The sequence below is a fragment of the Humulus lupulus genome, chromosome 8, assembly GCF_963169125.1.
Source record: "Humulus lupulus chromosome 8, drHumLupu1.1, whole genome shotgun sequence".
NCBI lineage: Eukaryota > Viridiplantae > Streptophyta > Magnoliopsida > Rosales > Cannabaceae > Humulus > Humulus lupulus.
In genome coordinates, this window is record NC_084800.1 from 50,329,487 (window position 1) to 50,350,876 (window position 21,390).

General features: G+C 40.4%; 1 protein-coding gene across 3 annotated transcripts; it reads right to left on the reverse strand.

Moving 5' to 3' along the window:
• Window positions 1-454: 454 nt before the first annotated feature.
• Window positions 455-21,179, reverse strand: LOC133797166 (zinc protease PQQL-like). Of its 3 annotated transcripts, none has more exons than XM_062234985.1 (21): window positions 20,763-21,179; window positions 19,733-19,979; window positions 19,536-19,661; window positions 18,817-18,954; window positions 18,579-18,713; window positions 18,192-18,449; window positions 17,962-18,099; window positions 17,808-17,877; window positions 17,508-17,721; window positions 16,279-16,384; window positions 15,622-15,855; window positions 15,205-15,369; window positions 14,970-15,119; window positions 14,795-14,886; window positions 14,345-14,426; window positions 14,157-14,240; window positions 13,959-14,075; window positions 13,762-13,872; window positions 13,550-13,630; window positions 837-1,031; window positions 455-751 (listed from the first exon to the last, which is right to left on the reverse strand). In XM_062234985.1, the coding sequence occupies exons 1-21, from the start codon at window positions 20,969-20,971 to the stop codon at window positions 677-679; spliced, it is 3,027 nt and encodes a 1,008-aa protein (XP_062090969.1). In that variant the 5' UTR covers window positions 20,972-21,179; the 3' UTR covers window positions 455-676. The 3 variants fall into 3 exon arrangements, with proteins under 3 accessions (XP_062090969.1, XP_062090971.1, XP_062090970.1); XM_062234987.1 differs by having other exon boundaries at window positions 19,733-19,974; window positions 20,763-20,898; XM_062234986.1 differs by lacking the exon at window positions 17,808-17,877 and having other exon boundaries at window positions 17,508-17,756; window positions 17,939-18,099.
• Window positions 21,180-21,390: the final 211 nt, after the last annotated feature.

Here is a 21,390-nt window from a genome sequence, read left to right on the forward strand (position 1 = left end):
TTTTAAAAACTTAAAAATTAAAAGAGAAATGTCCTTAAAAATTTATTAACAAAAATCTTTTTTATATTTATATTTTTTTAATAAAAAAATAATTTTATCCATTTAAATATTTTGATTATTTTCTATTTATGTAAACAAGATAAAATAATTTTCATTCTCAAATATTTATTCCAATTTCAGATCAGTAAATTGGCTAATATATGTAGAGTGGGAAGGTGGTAGGTAACATCAAACGTGCAAAATAGATCTGTTTTGTGGAATTAAAAGGTATGGCCCGTACAAGAAGATTTGGCCCCAAATCGAAGTTGTGTTGTAGCCCCTAGCCTGTACGAAGAAGGGTTCATTTGTAGCTTAGATGACTCGAGAATTCCTCATCTTAATTATCCAATCAGCAGTACAAAGCACAATATTTATACTTATAGAAACCAAATTTTGACTGTGGACAAATGGAGTATTGAGAAAATCAGAAGTTCCACCATAATTGTTTGTTTCCAAATAATACGATTCAACAAATGGTGAAAATCCATCATAATTTGAGAATCATACAAAGTCAATGTAAAAATAATAGTACTCCAACGGCAATGATTTTCTTCTCTTCTACATTTTTTCCCTTCCTAATCTGTGCTGTTAAACTTCATACTTTCAAAAGTAGATGGAACTCCACAAAGAAACGGTGCTAAGATTTCTGTGTTCGTGCGTATCTCCACAAGCTAAATGCCAAAAGTGTAAGACCAGCAAGACCCGCTAATATCTGCCACAACCAATAAAACTATTCAATATAGGCACTAAGGATTAACATGGGTAGCACAGGGAAAAAGTAAAGACATGTAGCTGACCTTAGCATCTCTTCCATAAGTGGCCTGCTGAGATTGGAAAAACGATGTTATTTGTCTGAGACGAGATTTCTGGGGCATTAAAATCACGGCTGTGTACTGCTTCTTGCATGGAAAAGGCAGAATTCTTTGTAATGCTAACTGTGCTGTTGATGGTGTCAGAGCTTTTCTAACTTTGGAACGGCCTTCATCTTGAATCTGTACAGAGTCGGATTATAAATTAAGTATTGGTTACTCTCAGGGTAGGCAGGCAACTAGAATGACTTTATTTCTGCTGTATATATTGAAGAGCGATAGTTGAGTTGTAAAAATGCTGGAACTATATCAAAACTCTGAATCATTGAAAGGATATTAACCCAGTACTATGATATGTTAATTGTAGTTATTAGTTTTGGAATTAAAATTGGAATTCAGCAAGTTGAATTCCTCTGCTGCCTTTTCATTGAAAATACCCAGAATTCGAGAGCTGGGATTCTCTCCAATACAAGAAAGTTCTTACTACTTTTCAGACACACACAATACACATATTCCTCCCCCTTTATACTAAGGCTCATCTATTCTATCATGTTCCCCCATATACGGTACCCCAATCCCCTCTAACTACCTGCTGACCTGTCATTCCTTTTGCCCCTCCTAGCGTACACATAGGTCAAGAGTGGCCTATCATTACCCCCGGCCCAAAGACGCACCTTGTCCTCAAGGTGGAAATCTGGAAATTGCTGCTGAATTGTTCCCAAATCCTCCCAAGTGGTCTCAAACTTCGGTAGATGTAGCCACTTTATCAACACTTGGGGCTGCTGAAACTGAGTTCCCGGCCGCAAATCTAGCATCGATTCAGGTTCAAGAAGCCACTCCAGCTCTTCAGTCAAATTGGAGGGTAAAGGGATGGCTGTTTGGTGCGGACCTAAGGCCGGTCTCAGCATGGAAACATGGAAAACTGGGTGAATCTTCGCTTGAGTTGGCAGTAACAATTTATAGGCTGTCGAACCCACTCTGGCCAGTATCGGAAAAGGTCCAAAAAAGAGTGGTCCCAGCATCTGATTCTTTCTTTTTGCCAAAGTCTGCTGTCTATATGGTTTAAGCTTCACATAGACGTTGTCTCCCACTGCAAATTGAACATCCCTCATCTTTTTATCAGCTTGAAATTTCATCTTCTGTTGGGCACGCTGTAAATTCATCTTTAACAGCTCTAAAATGTCATCACGGTCCTGTAAGTTCTTCTCCACAGCGGAGACAATAGTCTGGTTGCCTGCAATCCGTACCACTGGTGGAGGGTCTCGGTGGTATAGAGCCTTAAAAGGTGTCATTCCCGCTGCTGAATGGTATGAAGTATTGTACCAATACTCCGCCCAAGCCAACCATTTGACCCATTGTGATGGCCGAGAGCTCACAAAACATCGTAAGTATGTCTCCAAACATCTATTAAGTACCTCGGTTTGGCCATCCGTCTGTGGATGATAAGCTGAACTGTATTTCAGCGTTGTCCCTTGCAATTTAAAGAGCTCTTTCCAGAAAAGGCTGAGAAAGACTTTGTCCCTATCTGAAACAATTGACTTTGGAATACCATGTAATTTAACGATCTCTTTCACAAAAATGGCAGCGACTGAAGCGGCTGTATAAGGATGCCGAAGTGGAACAAAGTGGGCATATTTAGACAAACGATCCACCACCACTAGGATAGAATCAAACCCATTGGAGTACGGTAAGCCTTCTATGAAATCCATTGATATATCGTCCTAAACTTGGTCCGGAATTGGAAGTGGCTGTAACAATCCAGCTGGAGATTGCGCTAAATACTTGCTTTGCTGACAAGTATGGCATTCAGCAACGAACCTTTGTTTATCACGTCTCATTCCCTGCCAATAAAAATCAGCGGCTACCCGCTGAAATGTGCGGAATGCCCCCGCGTGACCCCCCATATTGCTGCAGTGATATTCTTGTAAAATGAATGGTATAAATGGTGACGAAGATGGGACAACCAGCCGCCCTTTGAACTTCAAACAACCCTTCAAATAAGAGTATCCCAGCCCCTCATTTCCTTGCTGAAGTTGCTGGATAACTTTGGAGAGATGCGGGTCTGTAGCTACATGATTTTTTAAATCTGAAATGGAAATCATATTGGGAATGGACGAGGCATTGCAGTCCCCAACCTGTGGTACCCGCGAGAGAGCATCCGCTGCCTTATTTTGAAGGCCCGGTCTGTATTGAACTTGAAAATCATACCACAGCAATTTTGTAAGCCACTTTTGATGCTCCGTTGCCACCATTCGCTGCTCAAGTAAGTATCTTAAACTCCGCTGGTCCGTTCGAACAATAAACCGGCGACCCAATATATAAGGACCCCACTTTTGTATAGCTAAAACCATGGCCATAAGCTCTCGTTCATACACCGATTTGCAGCGAGCTCTAGGCGATAGTGCCTTGCTGAAATAAGCCACTGGTCGTTGTTCCTGCATCAACACCGCCCCAAGACCCGTTCCCGAAGCGTCCGTCTCCACTAGCAAAATTTGATAAGGCCAAAACAGGTACTGCGCACATTGATTTCTTAAGTGCTAAAAACGCTTCTTGAGCCTCTTCATTCCAGCCAAATGAATCCTTCTTTAGTTGGTCCGTTAACGATTTTGCCAAATGCCCATAGCCTCTTACAAACTTTCTATAGTATCCTGTGAGCCCCAAGAACCCTCTTAACTCCTTTAGACTTTTAGGTACTGGCCATTGCTCCATTGCTGCCAGTTTTAGTGGGTCTACTGAAACTCCTTCTGCTGAAACAATGTGACCCAAGTATTCAAGTTGTGACTGCCCAAATAAACACTTCTTTTTATTCGCGTAAAGCTGATGTTGGCGGAGGCGAGATAAAACCAAGTCTAAGTGCTGCAAATGAAGCTCCAAAGATGCGCTGTACACAAGTATATCATCAAAGAAAACTAGGACAAATTTTCTCAAAAACTCACGAAAAACATAGTTCATCAAGGCTTGAAAAGTGGCTGGAGCGTTGGTTAGGCCGAATGGCATAACCAAAAATTCATAGTGTCCTTCATGGGTACGGAAAGCCGTTTTCTCGACGTCTTTTGCTGCCACACGTATTTGGTGATAACCAGATTTGAGGTCCAACTTAGAAAATACCCTCGCCCCATGGAGTTCATCCAAAAGCTCATCAATGACTGGAATGGGGAATTTTTCAGCGACTGTCTCGCGGTTTAAAGCTCTGTAATCTACACAAAATCTCCAACTCCCATCCTTCTTTTTCACTAGTAGTATGGGGCTCGAAAAAGGGCTTGTGCTTGGTTGAACTATCCCCGCCTGTAGCATCTCAGTCAACAACTTCTCTATCTCATCTTTTTGTATCTGCGCGTAGCGGTATGGTCGAACTGAAATGGGACCCGACCCCTCCCTCATGGTGATGTGATGCTCGTGGGAACGGTGTGGTGGCAGCCCTTTCGGCATGTCGAAAACAGCTTCATGTTTCTGCAGCAATTCTTGTATTTCAGCCTCATTTTCCGTCACAATACTCTCGGTATTTGCTGTAAGCGCACCACACTGGATCCAGTAACCTTGTCCCTCATGTTGAACTGAGTGAATCAAAGCCTTCAAAGAGATCTGTGACTTGCATAAACTTGGGTCCCCTTGCAATGTAACCCAAGCTCCTCCTATTTCGAATTTCATGACCATTGTGCGCCAATTCACCTGCATATTCCCCAATGTACTCAGCCATTGTATGCCCAAAATTGCATCAGCCCCGCCCAGTTCTAAGGGTAAAAAATCCGTAACCACCCTTAGTGACCCCAAGTCCAGCTCCACGTTCTTGCAAAGTCCTTCTGTTCTCACTCGGCCTCCTGTACCCAACAACACCCCATAGGCTGTTGTCTCCGTGACTGGTAATTTAACTGCTCGAACCAGGTCCTTAGACACAAAATTGTGCGTTGCTCCACTGTCGATGAGCACAGTAACTGGGTGTTCGGCTATGGAGCCCAGTATCTTCATTGTATGAGCTGAAGATATTCCCACTAATGAGTTAAGGGAGAGCATCGCGAGTTGCTCCTCCTGCAGTGTTTCCTCACCCGATTCTGGGCTGGAAGGTGCTGACTCTTGGCTCTCCGACCCTTCAATATCATCTGCAATCAACATCACGTGCAATGATTTTTGTTCACAGACGTGCCCCCTATGGAACTTCTTATCGCAGCGAAAACAGACCCCGCGACGTTTCTTGTCCTGATACTCCTGCTCCGTCATCCGTCGCAGAGGTGGGGGAGTCGTCTGCTTCGTCGACGGCGGCCCTGTGTTGGTCGGCGACTGGTTTGGGTTACTCGGGAGGAACGGCGAGGAAGATCTCGTGCTGGGCGGCTGAGATGAAAATCTGTAGGGGTGAGCATCTAAACCGACAAACCGCGGTGACCGACTACACCGCACCATATTACACCGCAAACCGCGGTGTCAAAAGTGTAATGGTTCGGTATGGTTTGTATTTTAGCTAAACCGCGCGGTGCGGTGCGCGGTTTGGCGGTGTGAAATTTTGGTTTGCACCGCACCGCACCGCATACTTACAAATATATTAAAAAAAATAAACTTTACATATATATCATTTTTTATAGTTACCAAATATGGGAGACTTGTATGTTTTTTTTTGTGTTTCACTGAACTTGTGATGTTCTTTAAAACTTATTAAGGATTTATTATGAACTAAGGATTTAGTATTTTTTTTTAAATTTAAATTTTGTTATGGCATGTTTTTTAACACAAACCGTGGAAAACCGCCCAAACCACACCGCAAAAAATGGTTTGGTTTGGTCGGTTTGGTGCAACCAAATCACACCGCATGGTGTGTTCTAGTTACTAAACCGCACTTGTGGCATGGTGTATTAAAAAGTGTTCAAACCGCCCAAACCACACCGTGCTCACCCCTAAAAATCTGGGCACTGAGATTGGGCCTGTTTGTGCCCTAGCTGGTCCCGTTCGGTGGTGGAGGCCCAACCCAGACAGAAAATGGCCCTCTTCAATCCTTTGGGCTGTCTCCATTATTTGGGCTAGGCCCGAAGGTTGTAAAACGTGTAACGGGCCTCTAATCTCCTCCTTCAGTCCTTTGATGAAGCTCCCTTCTAACACATGCTCTGGTACTCCGACTACTCTGGATGCCAATGCCTCCCATTGAAGCCGATATGACCTGACCGTGGTATCTTGTTGGACCGAAAGCCATTCCTCCGTCGACGACCCCACGGGAACTGATCGAAACCGCACCATGAGCAGGTGCTTCAACAAAGCCCAAGACGTGATCTGGCGTGTGGAGTTCTCCCACTGGAACCATGTAAGTGCGTCCCCGTCCAATCCGATGATGGCTGCTTCCAACATCTCCGCCTCGGTCAATCGATTCAAGAGAAAGAATCGCTCCACACGGAAAACCCAGCCGTCGGGGTTCTCACCAGCGAACAAGGGCAGCTCTATTCGTGGTGGTCTGAAATCACGAGGCAGCTATGAGTCGGGTGGTGCAGAAGGATGCCCCGTCGAAGTTGCTGGGGGTGGGTGCATCGCCGAGGGAGTCCCAATTGGACGATGAGAGGAGGAGCTGTCGCCGTCGACCGCCTGCTTCTGTCGATCGTCCGGCGCACTGGTACCCGCCATACCCGTTCGATGAGACGACTGTAGCAACTGCGTAATATGGGTAATTAAGTATTCCACCTTCTTTTCCAACTCTGGGATCCTTTGTGTGTCTGCACGTAATGCTTCCAGCTCCTGCGGGAAGTGTTCGATCTGTGTTCGGATTGCTAAAACCTCCTGCCTCAGTTCGGACTGCACCTCTTCGATCTTCTCCTCCACCATTTCAATTTGCAAATTCGGTTTAGGCCCCCATTATGGATCTGATGCTCTGATACCACTTGATATGTTAATTGTAGTTATTAGTTTTGGAATTAAAATTGGAATTCAGCAAGTTGAATTCCTCTGCTGCCTTTTCATTGAAAATACCCAGAATTCGAGAGCTGGGATTCTCTCCAATACAAGAAAGTTCTTACTACTTTTCAGACACACACAATACACATATTCCTCCCCCTTTATACTAAGGCTCATCTATTCTATCATGTTCCCCCATACACGGTACCCCAATCCCCTCTAACTACCTGCTGACCTGTCATTCCTTTTGCCCCTCCTAGCGTACACATAGGTCAAGGGTGGCCTATCATACTACTCCCTGCCTTCTATAAGAATCTGAGAAATAGAATTTCTCTCGCCATGCATTAGCCGTATGCCTAGCTTAAAAATTAATTTCAGCATCTCCACATTTAATTGGCTACACAACCAATTTATTTATATACTATAAATGCTTGTTTAACATAAATGATTGTTTTCCATTAGATTTAACATTTTTTTTCATTATATTCGAATATGGTTAGTTCTAAAGTCATAAATTAAAAAAAAAAATTATAGTCATCTAAAGCAGGTAAATAAATTAAAAATAAATAAATAATAAACCATAATAATTTCACATTATATATTTTAAAATATTTAAATTATTTTATCAATATTGTTTTCAAAACTAAATTCGAAAATATTTGTGTAAATTAATTATTTATTTTGCTTATCCAAATATATAATAGTGAAATAAGATATAAGTATATACCTATTTTCTTATTTAGTTTTTTTTTTAATTAAAATCTTCTAATTTTAATTGCTCTAGTCAGTACTTAAATAATGAGAATTGCTAAGGGGCACCGCTGGTGCTCAACACCACAAGGAGGTGTCATACCGCTATTGGTGCAATCCAATATCAGATCCCACTTATTTGAATTTAATAAGTATTATGGGGTATCGCTAACCAATTATGGGGTGCCACCTCATGTGGTGTTGGACACCTTAAGGTGTCAAATAGCAACACTCTTAAATAATATATAGTTAGGGATAATTGCAGCGAAAGTACCCAAATTATTGTATTTGTAGCACTTAAGTACTTAAGTTATTTTTTTGGCGGCAAAAGTATCTTTCGTCTATGTTTTGGTGCAATTTAGTACATCTGTTTGTTTCGCTGTTAACTCCGCCACCATAGCATGAAGTCTATGGTAAGAATCAACCTGTCAATTTCAAATAACACAGCAACAAGAAGCCAGGAAACCAGAAAAAAATGCACAGCCAAACAAAAACAGAAAATAGTCAAAATTCTCCTTCCATAAACTCTAGGATTCGAGAGCCTAGTCTCTCCAATTACTGTTTACAAATTCCACACCTCATTCTGACTTTTTGGGCCCCTTATATACTTAGGTACCCAATGAATAAACCTACACCCCCCCTTACATAATACTTGCCGTTATAACTACTTTCTCAGTCCCCAAACTACCCCTTCTCAGCTCTACTCTAACGTCTTCTAGCATAGACAAAGGTCAATGGTGGCCTATCAATACCGCCTGCTAGGAGTTTCACCTTGTCCTCAAGGTGAAATGTCGGAAATTGGTCCTGAATCACGCCAAAGTCCAGCTTCAAAATCTGGTAAGTGACGCCATTTAATCAACGCTTGGGGAGCTTCCTTATGTGAACCTGGTCGAACTTCCAGAACTGATTCGGGCTCCAACATCCACTCTAAATCAGCCGTGAGACCTGCTGGAAGAAGTGTTGCTTGCTGGTTTGGACCCAAGGCCTTCCGAAGGAGAGAGACGTGGAAAACGGAATGAATGGCAGCGGTGCTTGGTAAGTCCAAGCGGTAAGCAGCAGCCTCAATTCGTGCAGTCACTTTAAAAGGCCCAAAATACCGAGGCGCCAACTTCTCATTAACGCGTTTAGCTACTATGCACTGCCTATATGGTCTCAACTTCACATACACCATCTCCCCCACGTCATAATGAACATCCCGCCGTTTCTTATCCACTTGTTGCTTCATTTTCTGTTGTGCCCGCTGTAAATTCTGTTTTAACAGTTCCAAAACAGCATCTCTTTCCTTCAAATTCTGCTCCACTTCCGCGACTTTAGTGCTGTTATACTCAAATCTAATCAATGGTGGAGGGTCCCGATGGTAGACAACTCTAAAAGGAGTCATTCCTGCTGCCGAATGAAAGGAAGTATTGTATCAATACTCAGCCCAAGGTAGCCACTTCACCCATTGGCTGGGTTTAGAGCTCACAAAACAGCGGAGGCATGTTTCCACACAACGATTCACCACTTCTGTTTGACCATCGGATTGTGGGTGATAAGCGGTGCTTTGCTTGAGTGCTGTCCCTTGGAGTTTAAACAACTCTTTCCAAAATAAACTCGAGAAGATTTTATCTCTATCGGAGACAATGGACCGCGGAATGCCATGAAGTTTCACCATCTCGCGCACAAAGACAGCCGCTATCGATGCTGCTGAATAAGGATGTCGCAACTGAATAAAATGTCCATACTTGCTCAAACGGTCGACTACCACCAATATAGAATCAAACCCGTTTGATGTGGGCAGCCCCTCAATAAAATCCATGGAAATATCTTCCCAAACTTGTTCCAGAATGGGCAAAGGTTGCAACAACCCAGCAGGAGATTGAGCCAAATATTTGCTTTGTTGATAGACCGAACATTCCATAACAAATTTCTGCACATCCTTCCTCATTCCTTTCCAATACAAGTCAGCGGCTAGTCTTTGAAATGTCTTAAAAACTCCCGAATGACCCCCCACTTTGCTGCCATGGTACTCTTGCAATAGAAATGGTATAAATGGTGAAGAGGATGGCAAAACCAGCCGCCCCTTAAACTTGAGACAGCCTTGAAATAAAGAAAATCCCCCACTCGGCTTGCCCATGGATAACTCCTTTAGGATTCCAGCCAACGTTGGGTCGGTTGCAACATGTGCTTGTAAGTCCGGAATAGAAATGAGGTTTGGAACCGAAATGGCAGCAAGGATGGGCTCCCCATGGAGTCGTGATAACGCGTCGGCAGCCTTGTTTTCTAACCCGGGTCGGTATTGGATATCAAAATCATATCCAAGTAACTTTGTGAGCCACTTTTGATGTTCTAATGCCACCAGCCATTGTTCCAACAGAAATTTCAAACTTTTTTGGTCAGTCCGCACCAAAAACTTCCTTCCAAGTAAATATGGGCGCCATTTAAGCACCGCCAACACTATGGCCATCAATTCCCTTTCATACACCGACTTAAGCTTATCTCTGGCTGATAATACCTTGCTGAAATACGCTATTGGCTGTCTTTGTTGCATTAAAACAACCCCCAATCCCAAGCCTGAAGCATCCGCCTCCACCACAAAAGGTTCCGCAAAATTGGGCAGCGCCAAAATAGGGGCAGAACTCATGGCTTCCTTAAGCCGATTAAAAGCATCTTGGGCTTCCGTTAACCACCCAAACGCGTCTTTTCTCAGCTGGTCTGTCAAAGGCCTTGCAATACCTCCATACCCACACACAAACTTACGGTAATAGCCAGTCAAACCCAAAAATCCTCTAAGTTCGCGAACTGATTGTGGGGTTGGCCACTCTTTCATTGCTGAAATCTTGCTTGGGTCGGCTGAAACACCCTTGGCTGAAATTATGACCCAAATATTCCAACCTCTCTTGTGCGAACAAACATTTCTTGTGATTGGCATACAATTGGTGAATTAATAAGTGGTCCAAAACCAAGCGGAGATGGTGCATGTGCTCCTCCAATGATCTGCTATACACCAAAATATCATCAAAATTAACCAGAACAAACTTGCGTAAATAGTCGCGAAAAACCTCATTCATAAGGGCTTGAAATGTGGCTGGGGCATTGGTCAACCCAAATGGCATGACTAGAAATTCAGTGTCCGTCATGGGTGCGAAAAGCAGTCTTCTCCACATCCTTGGCAGCCACTCTAATTTGGTGATAACCCGACTTTAAATCCAGCTTTGAAAACACTTGGGCTCCATAGAGTTCGTCTAACAACCCATCAATCACGGGGATGGGAAATTTATCAGCCACCGTCTCCCTATTCAACGCCCTATAATCCATGCAAAAACGCCAACTCCCATCTTTCTTTTTCACTAGAAGGACCGGGCTCGAAAACGGACTTGTACTTGGACGAATAATACCCGCTTGAAGCATCTCTAAGATCAGCCGTTCAATCTCATGTTTTTGCACCTGAGCATAGCGATACGGCCTCACCGAAACAGGCTGCGACCCGGGCTTAAGTGTGATGACATGCTCCCTAGCTCGGCTAGGAGGGAGACCCGACGGTGACTGAAATACTTGCTGGAATTTCTGTAAAACATAGTTAATGGCTGCTGGAATTTCAGGAATGGCCGTCTCTTCCTCTGTAATTAACGCCCCAAAGTGGACCCAAAACCCTTGGGCTTCCCGTTCTACCGAACAAATCATGGCTTTCAATGTAATGGACGACTTACACAAACTTGGGTCTCCTTGTAATGTTATCCAAGTTCCTGCCATTTCAAACTTCATGATCATTGTACGCCAATTCACTTGCATATTGCCCAGCGTTTCTAGCCATTTAATCCCCAAAATTACATCAGCTCCTCCCAATTCCAGCGGAAGAAAGTCCGTCACCACCCGCAAAGCTCCCAAATCCATCTCAACTTGTGCACATATTCCTTCCGTCCGCACTTTCCCACCGGTGCCTAACAACACCCCATAACACGTAGTTGCTGTAATCGGTATCCCTGTAGCTGATACAACGTCCATAGAAATAAAATAATGGGTCGTGCCGCTGTCGATGAGTACCGTTACTGGTTGTTGTCCAATATGGCCAGCCAACTTCATTGTATGGGCGGAGGAAATGCCCACCAAGGAATTGAGGGACAAGGTTGCCAAAGTTTCTTCGCCGGCTGTAAGTTCCTCTGAATCTGGCGTAGGTGGCAGGGAGTCATCTGTGTTCGCATTGTCCTCTTCATCTGACAATAAAAGGACCTTTAATGCTCGCTGTTCGCACTCATGACCGCGAAAAAATTTCTTATCGCACTTGAAGCAAATACCCTGTGCGCGCTTGTCTTGGTATTCGACTTCTGTAAGCCGTCGGAACTGCTGCGTTTTGGGTGGTTGACCGGTGACGGAACTGGGAACGGTCGTGCGTATAGGCGGTGACGAGGGCGGCGCACTTGAGGCTGGGTGTCCGTACGCGTGCGGCTGAGGCACACGGTAAGCAGACTGGTTTAGGGCTTGTTTCGAATGGGCTGGAAATGACTGAGCTGATTTAGTCGAACTGGGCCGAAACCCTAGGCCCAAATGCAGCAACTGGTTTCCTTCTTCAACCCTCTGTGGTGTAATCATGATTTGGGCTAACCCAATGGGTTGCAGAATATGCAGAGCAGCTTTTATCTCATCCTTCAGACCTCTCATGAAGCTGCCTTCCAGAATATGCTCAGGGATATCTGGAACACGTGAAGCAAGGACCTCCCAACGCACCCGATAATTCTTGACTGTTGACGTTTGGATGATCGACAGAAGCTCCTCAGACAATGACCCAACCGGTGCAGCACGGAATCGCAGTAAAATCAGTCGTTTCAGCGTTGCCCAGGAAGAGATCGGCCTTCTCTGATTTTCCCATTGGAACCACGTTAAGGCATCTCCATCGAGTCCGATGATTGCCGTCTCCAACATTTGTGGCTCCGTCAAATGCATCAATAAGAAGTATCTCTCTGTTTTGTAAACCCAACTGTCAAGGTTATCCCCGGAAAACAGCGGAAGCTCCATTTGAGGTGGCCGATAATCATGGCCGAAGGTCTGGCCCGCAAACAGCAGCTCCGATGATGGCTGTTGCTGATCGTGAGGCTGGCTGGAAGGTTCCCCAATGATCGGGGGTGCTGGGGAAAAATTCTGGTGCCTGGTGAATGCTCCTCCTCCATCGTGCGTCGCTGCCTGTCGGATTCCATGGTCATAGAGCCCCCCGTCGGCTTCCCCGATGCCTGTAACAGCTGAGCCAAATGAGCCACCAAGAAATCCATCTTCTTCTCCATAGCCGGCAGCCTAAGAACCTCTATCTTCATCGATTCCAGCTCTTTGGGAAGGTGCTGAAATTCAATTCTGAAGCCATCCAATTCCTTCCTAACTTCCGACTGCAACAACTCCATTCTCTCCTCCAATACTTCCGTTTGCATATCTTTTTTCGGCCCCATGAGATCGACTGCTCTGATACCCATAACTTTGGTATATTCGTCGCAAATATATCTTAAATTGTGTACTTTCGCCACAAATATCCCTTTAATGAGGTACTTTCACTGCAAATATCAATTTAATTAAATACTTTTGTATACGTGTTACAATCGAACTTAACGGCGAGAATTGACGGTTGTACTAAACTACACCAAAACATCGACGGAAGGTACTTTTGCCGCTAAAAAAATAACTTAGGTACTTAAGTGCTACAAACATAATAAATTACGTATTTTCACCACAAGTATCCCTATATATTTATATATAACGTTTTGTTAGCTTTAAAAAATGTTAAATTAAATAATTAAAATTTGATCAAATAAATTTTTTAAATTCATAGTTTTAATTTAGAATTTTTTAATATTTTATTATATTAAAATTTATAGTTATTTTTTTTCTAAAAGAAAATTTTAAAAAAATTAATTTTAAAACTAAAATACACCATATCTTTATCTTTATATATAAAAAAATGTATCTCATGGATTCTTGGTTTAAAAATAATGTTTTGGTTTAATTTTTTTTTAATATGTTTATGTCTTTCTATATATTAATATATGACATTGTTTATTTATTTAAAATTTATATAACAATTAAAAATAAATAAATAAAAATAAAACTTGCATTGCACCACCAACCTCAAAAGTAGAGCCAAGATCACCAGAATAGACCCTTGATTGGTAGCTGCGTAAAATCCTATCTAGCCAGTAGTAGTTTTCCTGAAAGAGAACATCAGCAAATCACAGAGAAACTGAGAAGCACAGAACAGTATTCACTTCCAAAATTCAAGAACCTTGTGCTATTAATGGTGGTTGATCCAAAACCCAACACACTGTGATAAGAGTTTAACCTGAAGTCCATTTTCATGGGCTCTTTGCTCAATTTCAAGAACAGTTGAAACATCCTGATCGGAAGGTCCTTCCTCTTGGAGACGTAATATTTCATCCAAAGCAAGATCAACCTGTTAAGATTAATGAAGTGATGTAACTAGCAACTTTAAAACCAAATATAAGAAGATAAAGAAAACTGTAGTATCATAACACGTACCAGATTCGAGGAGATTTCTGGATCACAAGAAAAATTTATGCTGATATCACCACGAACGTCACCAGTTCTTGAAGGCTTATTGCCACCAAGGAATACTGAAACACCTGCGGCATAGATCTGCAGCGCACAGAGGTGATGAGAGAAAATTTAACAGTATGGATGACAGAAATAATTTAAAGAACCTAGATGCATAAGAACCTGTCCGTGCTTAAATCGTAGAACTTGCGTTATTTTTGTTTCAAGAAGTCTGCTTAAGAACCCAACGAAGTGGATCTCTTCTACCTGCCATATAATTTTCCACCATCAAGAAAACAACTAAGCTAATCAGAACAAAGCATATAGGATCATTTATAAAAGCTTTAACTTGATATCTGAGAAGAGCATACCATAGTCCCATTCTTTAGTTCAACAGGAAAGCATATCTGAACCAAGCACTGTGCTTCTACCATAGGGCTATAGACTGACTCCCTGAAAGTACAAACAATGTGTCAACGAAACCCTAAAAAGAAAATATGTATCTACATTAGTGTATACGAGCATTTGAGAAATTTTATTAACATTTCCAGTCAAATGGTATGGAGCTACAGCGTTTAAAAGAGGTCAGAGAAAATGGGTGGTCGATGTGAGACAATTTGAATGTTTCCTTCTCATACCAATACAAGATGACAATTCTCTTAGTAAAGGTAAAATGAGAACAAACTAAGCAAAGTTAAGTTTGATCTTATCGAGTCAATTCAACCATTTGATACTTGTATGGTTGCATTCTCAAGAATCCTTTATTAGTGATGTAAATAAAGTATCAAAATTCTTCTCATCATGTTTGAGTAATAGCCTACCTAATTATGGTTCTAGGAAAAGTGAATGGCAAGCCTTTGAGATCATCACGATTAAAATGGAGAACAGGTTCAGGAGGCTTAGGTATTCCCCCCTGCATGGCATACAACAAACCCAATCAACAAAATATTAAAATTATCCACATTTAAGTGAAATACTAGTGGAATTTCTACGTACCAAATACTGCAATATTAGAGGAAGAGCCGTAGAGGGATCGATATTCCCAACAATTGCAACAGTAAAAGTTGAGGGATCTTTGAAACAGTTGTTGAAATATTCACAAGCTCTCAAGGGATCAACTTTTCGAAGATCTCTTATTTTGACAGGCTGCAGAATTTTAAGTATAACAAAGTTACAAGCAGATTGCACCCCATAAGGAAAGTTTTAAATTTTCTAAAGTATCATGCAATACCCTAAAGAAGTAGGAGTTTCCGTAGTTGAGCTCCTTCACGCGATTTGAAAATGCGGTGTAGGGATCCCTCTCTTGAGCATGAACTGCTTCTTCTGCCATCTGCATCACTATTTTCACATCTTCCTCTCCCGGTGCGACATTTGTTGTAAATAGCTGGTAGACAAGCTGTCAAAGCAAACATAAACATAGTATAAGTTTGCAACTTGTAAGCACTTCAGAGAAATATAACATGACAAAGACAGAAAGATTAATGGTGAAAAAAGAAAAAGAAGAACATTTACAGGCCCAAATGGCACTTGCAATATAATTACCAACCACTTTGTACAAAAATTGCATGCCACTCGTGTCCACATATAAACTTTTGAATTATTTAGCATAATAGACTTTTGTACTATTAAAAAGAATTGTGCTGCAAACCTGCAATGCAGTCTCCAGGTCTGAGGGAGAACAGTCACCAGAAAATGTTCTCATATATGCTCCAATCTTGTTACCAACTTCAGCTCTCTTACCAGCAAGCATATCCATAAGCATTGATGGTCTATAACCATATACACCAATTTCTCCAGCAATGGTTGACCCCATTGAGCAGGAAAAGTAATTGGTTTCGGGGAGTTCAGATAGGCCCCCATATGAGAACCCAGTAAACATAACCTGTTGAATCAAAATATGGATAAGAAATCTAGACTGCACATCGAAATATGTCTTGAATCATTTAACCATCCCAGAGAATATAAAATGTAAAGAAATATTATTGCTTGAAAAGGGAGTTAACCTTAGATTACAATAATGAGTAATATGCATTGTCAGTTGGAAATTGAGTAAAGGGAAAGTGCCATTAAAGATAATATGGCAGAGCAAAATTATAGCCAGAAATCCTTCTAGCACCATGTAATAAATTGCAATATGGCAAAGGAAAAATATATGAAATGGGTTTAAGATTTAAGGGGAAATTTTGTTGAGCATTGACGTCACTGCATCAGTCTAGCAACTACAGCTAACAATCCAGCAGGAATGAACCATATGGAAAGCAATTAAAACAAAGAAATTATACAAGAGAAGGAAGTACGCAAGTACCTGGTCATCAAGAAAATCTGTACACTTGTAGCAAACACGCATGCCATTTGATAGAATTAATTCTGTAGCTCCAATGTTTGGATATTCACACTGCTGCACAATATCCCTGAAAAATAAAATTATTTGAACAGGCTAGGCTAAGAATTTAATGAAGTATGGCACATTCACAGCTCATATTTACACAAAGTATCTTGTATCCTCATAATTAAACACACATTGGGTTGACAATGAGTTTCAAACTACAACAATACAACAAACTACTCAATACTGGGAAAAGGAATACTAGGGAATAAAGGGCAGATAGATCATGCACATGTAAGTGAACAATGAAGAAGAATGGAGTGAAGAGCTTCCTAAAGCGAAATGAGAGTGGGGTGCGAATAACTTTTGCTATAATTATTCAATTTTGTTTATCAATGATGCAAAAGCAAAAACCAATTTAGCTCACAGCATAAAAGCTGTCATAAATCTTATGATATGTAATATTTATGTGGTCACTATTGGACTATGGTGTCCCACATGGAAGTGTAAAAATATCGAGCCATTAATAAGAACATAGGTAACTCTACTAATCACTAATTGGTTTTTAGATGGAGTCTCATGATTCTTAACATGGTATCATGAGTCAATTCCCGAGCGGGCATTCGATCCACACCGATTCAAAGAGTGAACCAACTTTCAAAATGTTTGAGATATGCATAGTGCAAAAATGACACTTGAGATCCAAAAAAAAATTAACGAGCTGAAAAATGACACTTGTGATCAGGTGATTCAAGATTGGTGAGCGAAAAATCGCCACCATCTTAGGAGATATTGGAGTATGGTGTCCCACATGTAATACGTGTAAAAATATTAAGCAATTAATAAGAAAATGAGCAACTCTACTAATTACCAATTGATTTTTAGATGAAATCTCATGATTCTTGTCAGTCACCGATGACCCAGTGTTATTATATCTATAGATGTAATCATAAAAAGTATAAGGGAGCACAAACAATCAAACAAACTACTTTTTTGCTTTGAATGAAGTTAAAATGTATCAGAACTTTGTAAACCCCAAATATAGTAATATTCAAAATCCAGTCCTAGTAGTCACATTGCATAAGCAAACATCTAATCTTGTAAAAATGAATAGACGTGACTCACTCAAATGGGAGGATAAGGAAAATGCAGCCAATAATAGAAATTAAAAAAAAAAAAAGAACAGAGAAATAACAACTGCAGTTTACCCTGGATTTGGTTTTGTATTAACAATTTCTTCAGGAATTTGTTCTTCGTCCCATGGTACAATGCTTCCTTCTTTCTCAAGAGCATTAATCTTTAATACAACATTTTTAAGATCATCTACTACTGCAGAAGCTCGTGGCTCAATTGTCTTAATTACACAGCTACATGATGTTTGAAGCTTCTCTGCGTACTTGGATAGATCTGATGCCAAAATATCTACAGGTGGAGAAAGCATAAATTTGTCTCTGTATCTGGGAACAAGAATTTGCAACAAGATTTATTTATAAATGCAAAACACTCACGTGGCAAAAGAGTCTTTTGGAGTTGAGCTTCATACTCAATCCCGATTACAGGTTCATTTCGGAGAAAATGCTGCAAAAGGAAATATTAATGCTACTCATAAATGAAATGCATTTGGAAACCATTCAATTACTTTGAAATTATAATTGGATATACTTGTAAATATTCATCCCGCAAGCTTGATGATTGCATTTGATCACGTTCCAAATACGCAGATTCAATCTCTGACATAAGCTGAGATCGAACTATAGACACCTCTCGTTCTGAAAATCCATGTATCCGTACCCTGGCAACCTGATACATAAATGCCATTGACAATAAAAGAGCATCCAAAATATATTTTAATTCTTTTAAAAGGAGAAAATCTTGAAGTAAATCAAGAATACCTCAATCAGCATTGATTTCAGGGCTTCAATGGTCCCTCGTTTTTTGCAAGATGATGTCATTATATAAGCCTTTAATGGATCAACCAGAATTTCTGCAGCAGCTGAACATGAGAAATGAGGTGGATCCTTTCTACGAGAGATTTTAAAAAATCTCTGGTTCAGAGCATGGAGAAACATGGACTCTGCGAGTAAATCTCTATAGTCCCTCACTGTCTTCAGCTCACCCACTTGCAACTTATAGCTAATCATTACTGCAGACTGCACGATGGATAACAATTAAAACAGACAAGATCCATATGGAAAATTTGAGATATACACAGGAATGAAAAAAATAAAAAATAGAAATAAAAACAAACATATATATTCATGTTGTACAAAGTTACTAACCCCAGCAGCTTCAGATTCAACAAAGCATGAAAAACGTGGCTCTTCATGAGATGGTACAGCAAATGTAGGTATAAGTGGGGGCTCGGGTGCTGAAACTTTATGTCCAAAATGAGTTTTTATCAACTCAACTACACTCTTGAGGGAGAGAAACAAGGAGAAAGAGACACAGATCATTAAATTATCTCAACTCTAAACAAATTCTTAAAAAGTATTAACTCCATGGGTCAAGATATCAAACCTGTGTATCAGAAAAATCGCCAACTGCTATCACTGCCATATTGCTCAAATGGTACCACTTCTTATAAAACTGCTTCACAGTCTCAGCTGACACATTCCGAATCACCTTCTCTAATCCAATTGGTAACCGTTCAGCGTACTGCATTAAACCAAGGATTTTAAGGAATGATGAAAAATTAATAAAAGTTTTAAATTTTAAAGTTAGGAATTCCAGTCAAAAATCATAAAAACTACAGGTCTAAGGCTGGAAAAGATGAAAAATTTATATGCAAATTGCAGATGATATGATACACAACCAGAATAAGTAAGAACATCCTTTCTAACAGTCTGTAGTCATACATTGACATCACAAGTCACAAATAAGATATATATGTTAGGATCCTACATTACTAAGTATGTAATTAGTTGGTAGCTTATAATATTTGGGCCCTCCTTTTATAGGCTAGTCTTTTGGGAATGAGTTCTACCCAAGTGGTTGTAACAAATGGTATCAGAACCAACGCCTTCTGCTGGATGTTGGCTTGAAAAAGAATGTATTGTAGGATCCCACATCGACTAAATATGGGATTGGTTGGTAATAACCACATGGACAACCTCTTCTCACAGACTAGTTTGTTGAGGGTGAGCTCCACCCAAGTGGTTGTAATAATATATTACAACGTAAGACTAAACATAAATTAAAAAATCTTCTTTAGTTAGCAGGGAAAGATAGAGCAATACCTTTGAACCTTCCATCATCAAAATCCAATTTGCATCCTGCATCCTTCCAGTGGCATTTCTGCTCCCTCTGTATTCTTCCATTACAGCACCCCTTTCCTTTTGCAAATCATCTTTAGAGACACGAACCTACAAATAGATTATTAACAAAATGAATTAAAAAAATAAAACAGAAGGATATTGACAGAAATTTAATGTACCTCTGTGCTGAATTCTGCTAAAATTGAAATGGCCTGTGATAATAGGTCAGGCTTGTCAACCGGAACAAACAGCTCATAAACAGTGTCATCGGCAGATGTTACTGCATTCTGGCAGGCACCAAATTCTGCACCAATACTTTCAAGAAACTTGACAATATCATGATTTGTGTATTTCTCAGTGGCGCTGAAAGCAAGGTGCTCAACTATGTGCGCAACTCCACGCTCATCGTCCTCTTCCAAAACTGATCTGCCATAAATTCAACAGATTAGCTTGACTAACTAGTCATTTATAAGTGTGTGTGCGTGTGTGTGTATATAATCATTTAAGCATGTTCAATAATAACGCACATAGAAATCATGATGGATAAGTTACATGTTTATAGTAAATCCTAGCTTACATATCATTTTTTTTCTTTCTAACTAGCTTCTTTTTTTCAGTAGTTAGCACAACAACATTATGCGTAATTGTTAACTATTATATTGTATTGTTCTCATCCACAGGAAGGCTTGAGTCAGTTCAAGTATGAATTTTATAATCTGTAGTAAATATAAAAATGGGAATTTTCTGAAATCAAAATCAATAATTGTAGCAATATATAAAATTACTCAATAGCATCTAACCTGTGCCTGGTTTACCTTCATAAACGTTAATATAACTCTATTCTTGCGAATTCCGAATAACCTAAATAAATAATAATGCTCTCCTGATATGAAAATGAAAATGAAGGCTCCCTCACTCCACGCCAATTTTTAACCATGTAATCTTGAAATTCTCAGTGCTTTCTTGTTAATCAAATCCCATTACCGCAATTCTAACCCCAAAGATTAAGCGAAAGCAAAAGTAGCCAATGCAAAATGAAATCACATTTCAAATTTACCAAAATCCAAACCTAAACAGCAAATAAGCTATGTTTAAAGAAAAAAGCACAAAGAAAACAAGACAAGGCAATTGATTGTTTGACATATACATACATATGTACACCACTGCAATATCAAAAAGAAATAAGACGAAGACAAAGAGTTGATATACCCGACTTTCACAGCGAGAGCGAGAGCAGCTCTCATTCTGGGCTTAGAATTAGAACGAACATAATAAGAGAGGCCATTATCAAGTCTGCCATAGTGAACTCCATAAGGTTGGTCTCCAAGAACTTGGTCCATATCAACGGTCACCAGCTTCAGCGACCTGAAGCCATGTTTCTTGACCAATAGCGAGCTCTCCGGTGGAAGCAAATCCATCTATCTCTACTTTCTGTGCCTTCCGTTGAAAATTTTGATTCGAGAGCAAGCATAGACTACGGTCCAGAGGATCTGATCCCGCGTGTCCCTTCAAACTCACTCAGCTCAGTTCAGCGTGTACTGTGAACTCTCAACTCAACGCCAATGGCTTGGGCCTGGCCCGCTTCTGCATTTCTCTTTTTCTTTTTCTTTTTCTTTTTTCAATCCTATATTTTTATTTTATTTTTGTTGGGGAATCAATCCTATATTTTATTTTATTGTTTTTTTTAGGGAAGTCACTCCTATATTCATAAATAACTCAATTGTTTTTAAAGGCATTTTAAATTTGACCCAATGTGTCCGTTTGGTTGTAGTAACGAAAATATCAGGAGAATGAAAATATGTATAGGAATAAAATAGATTTTTAAAATTAAAATAAA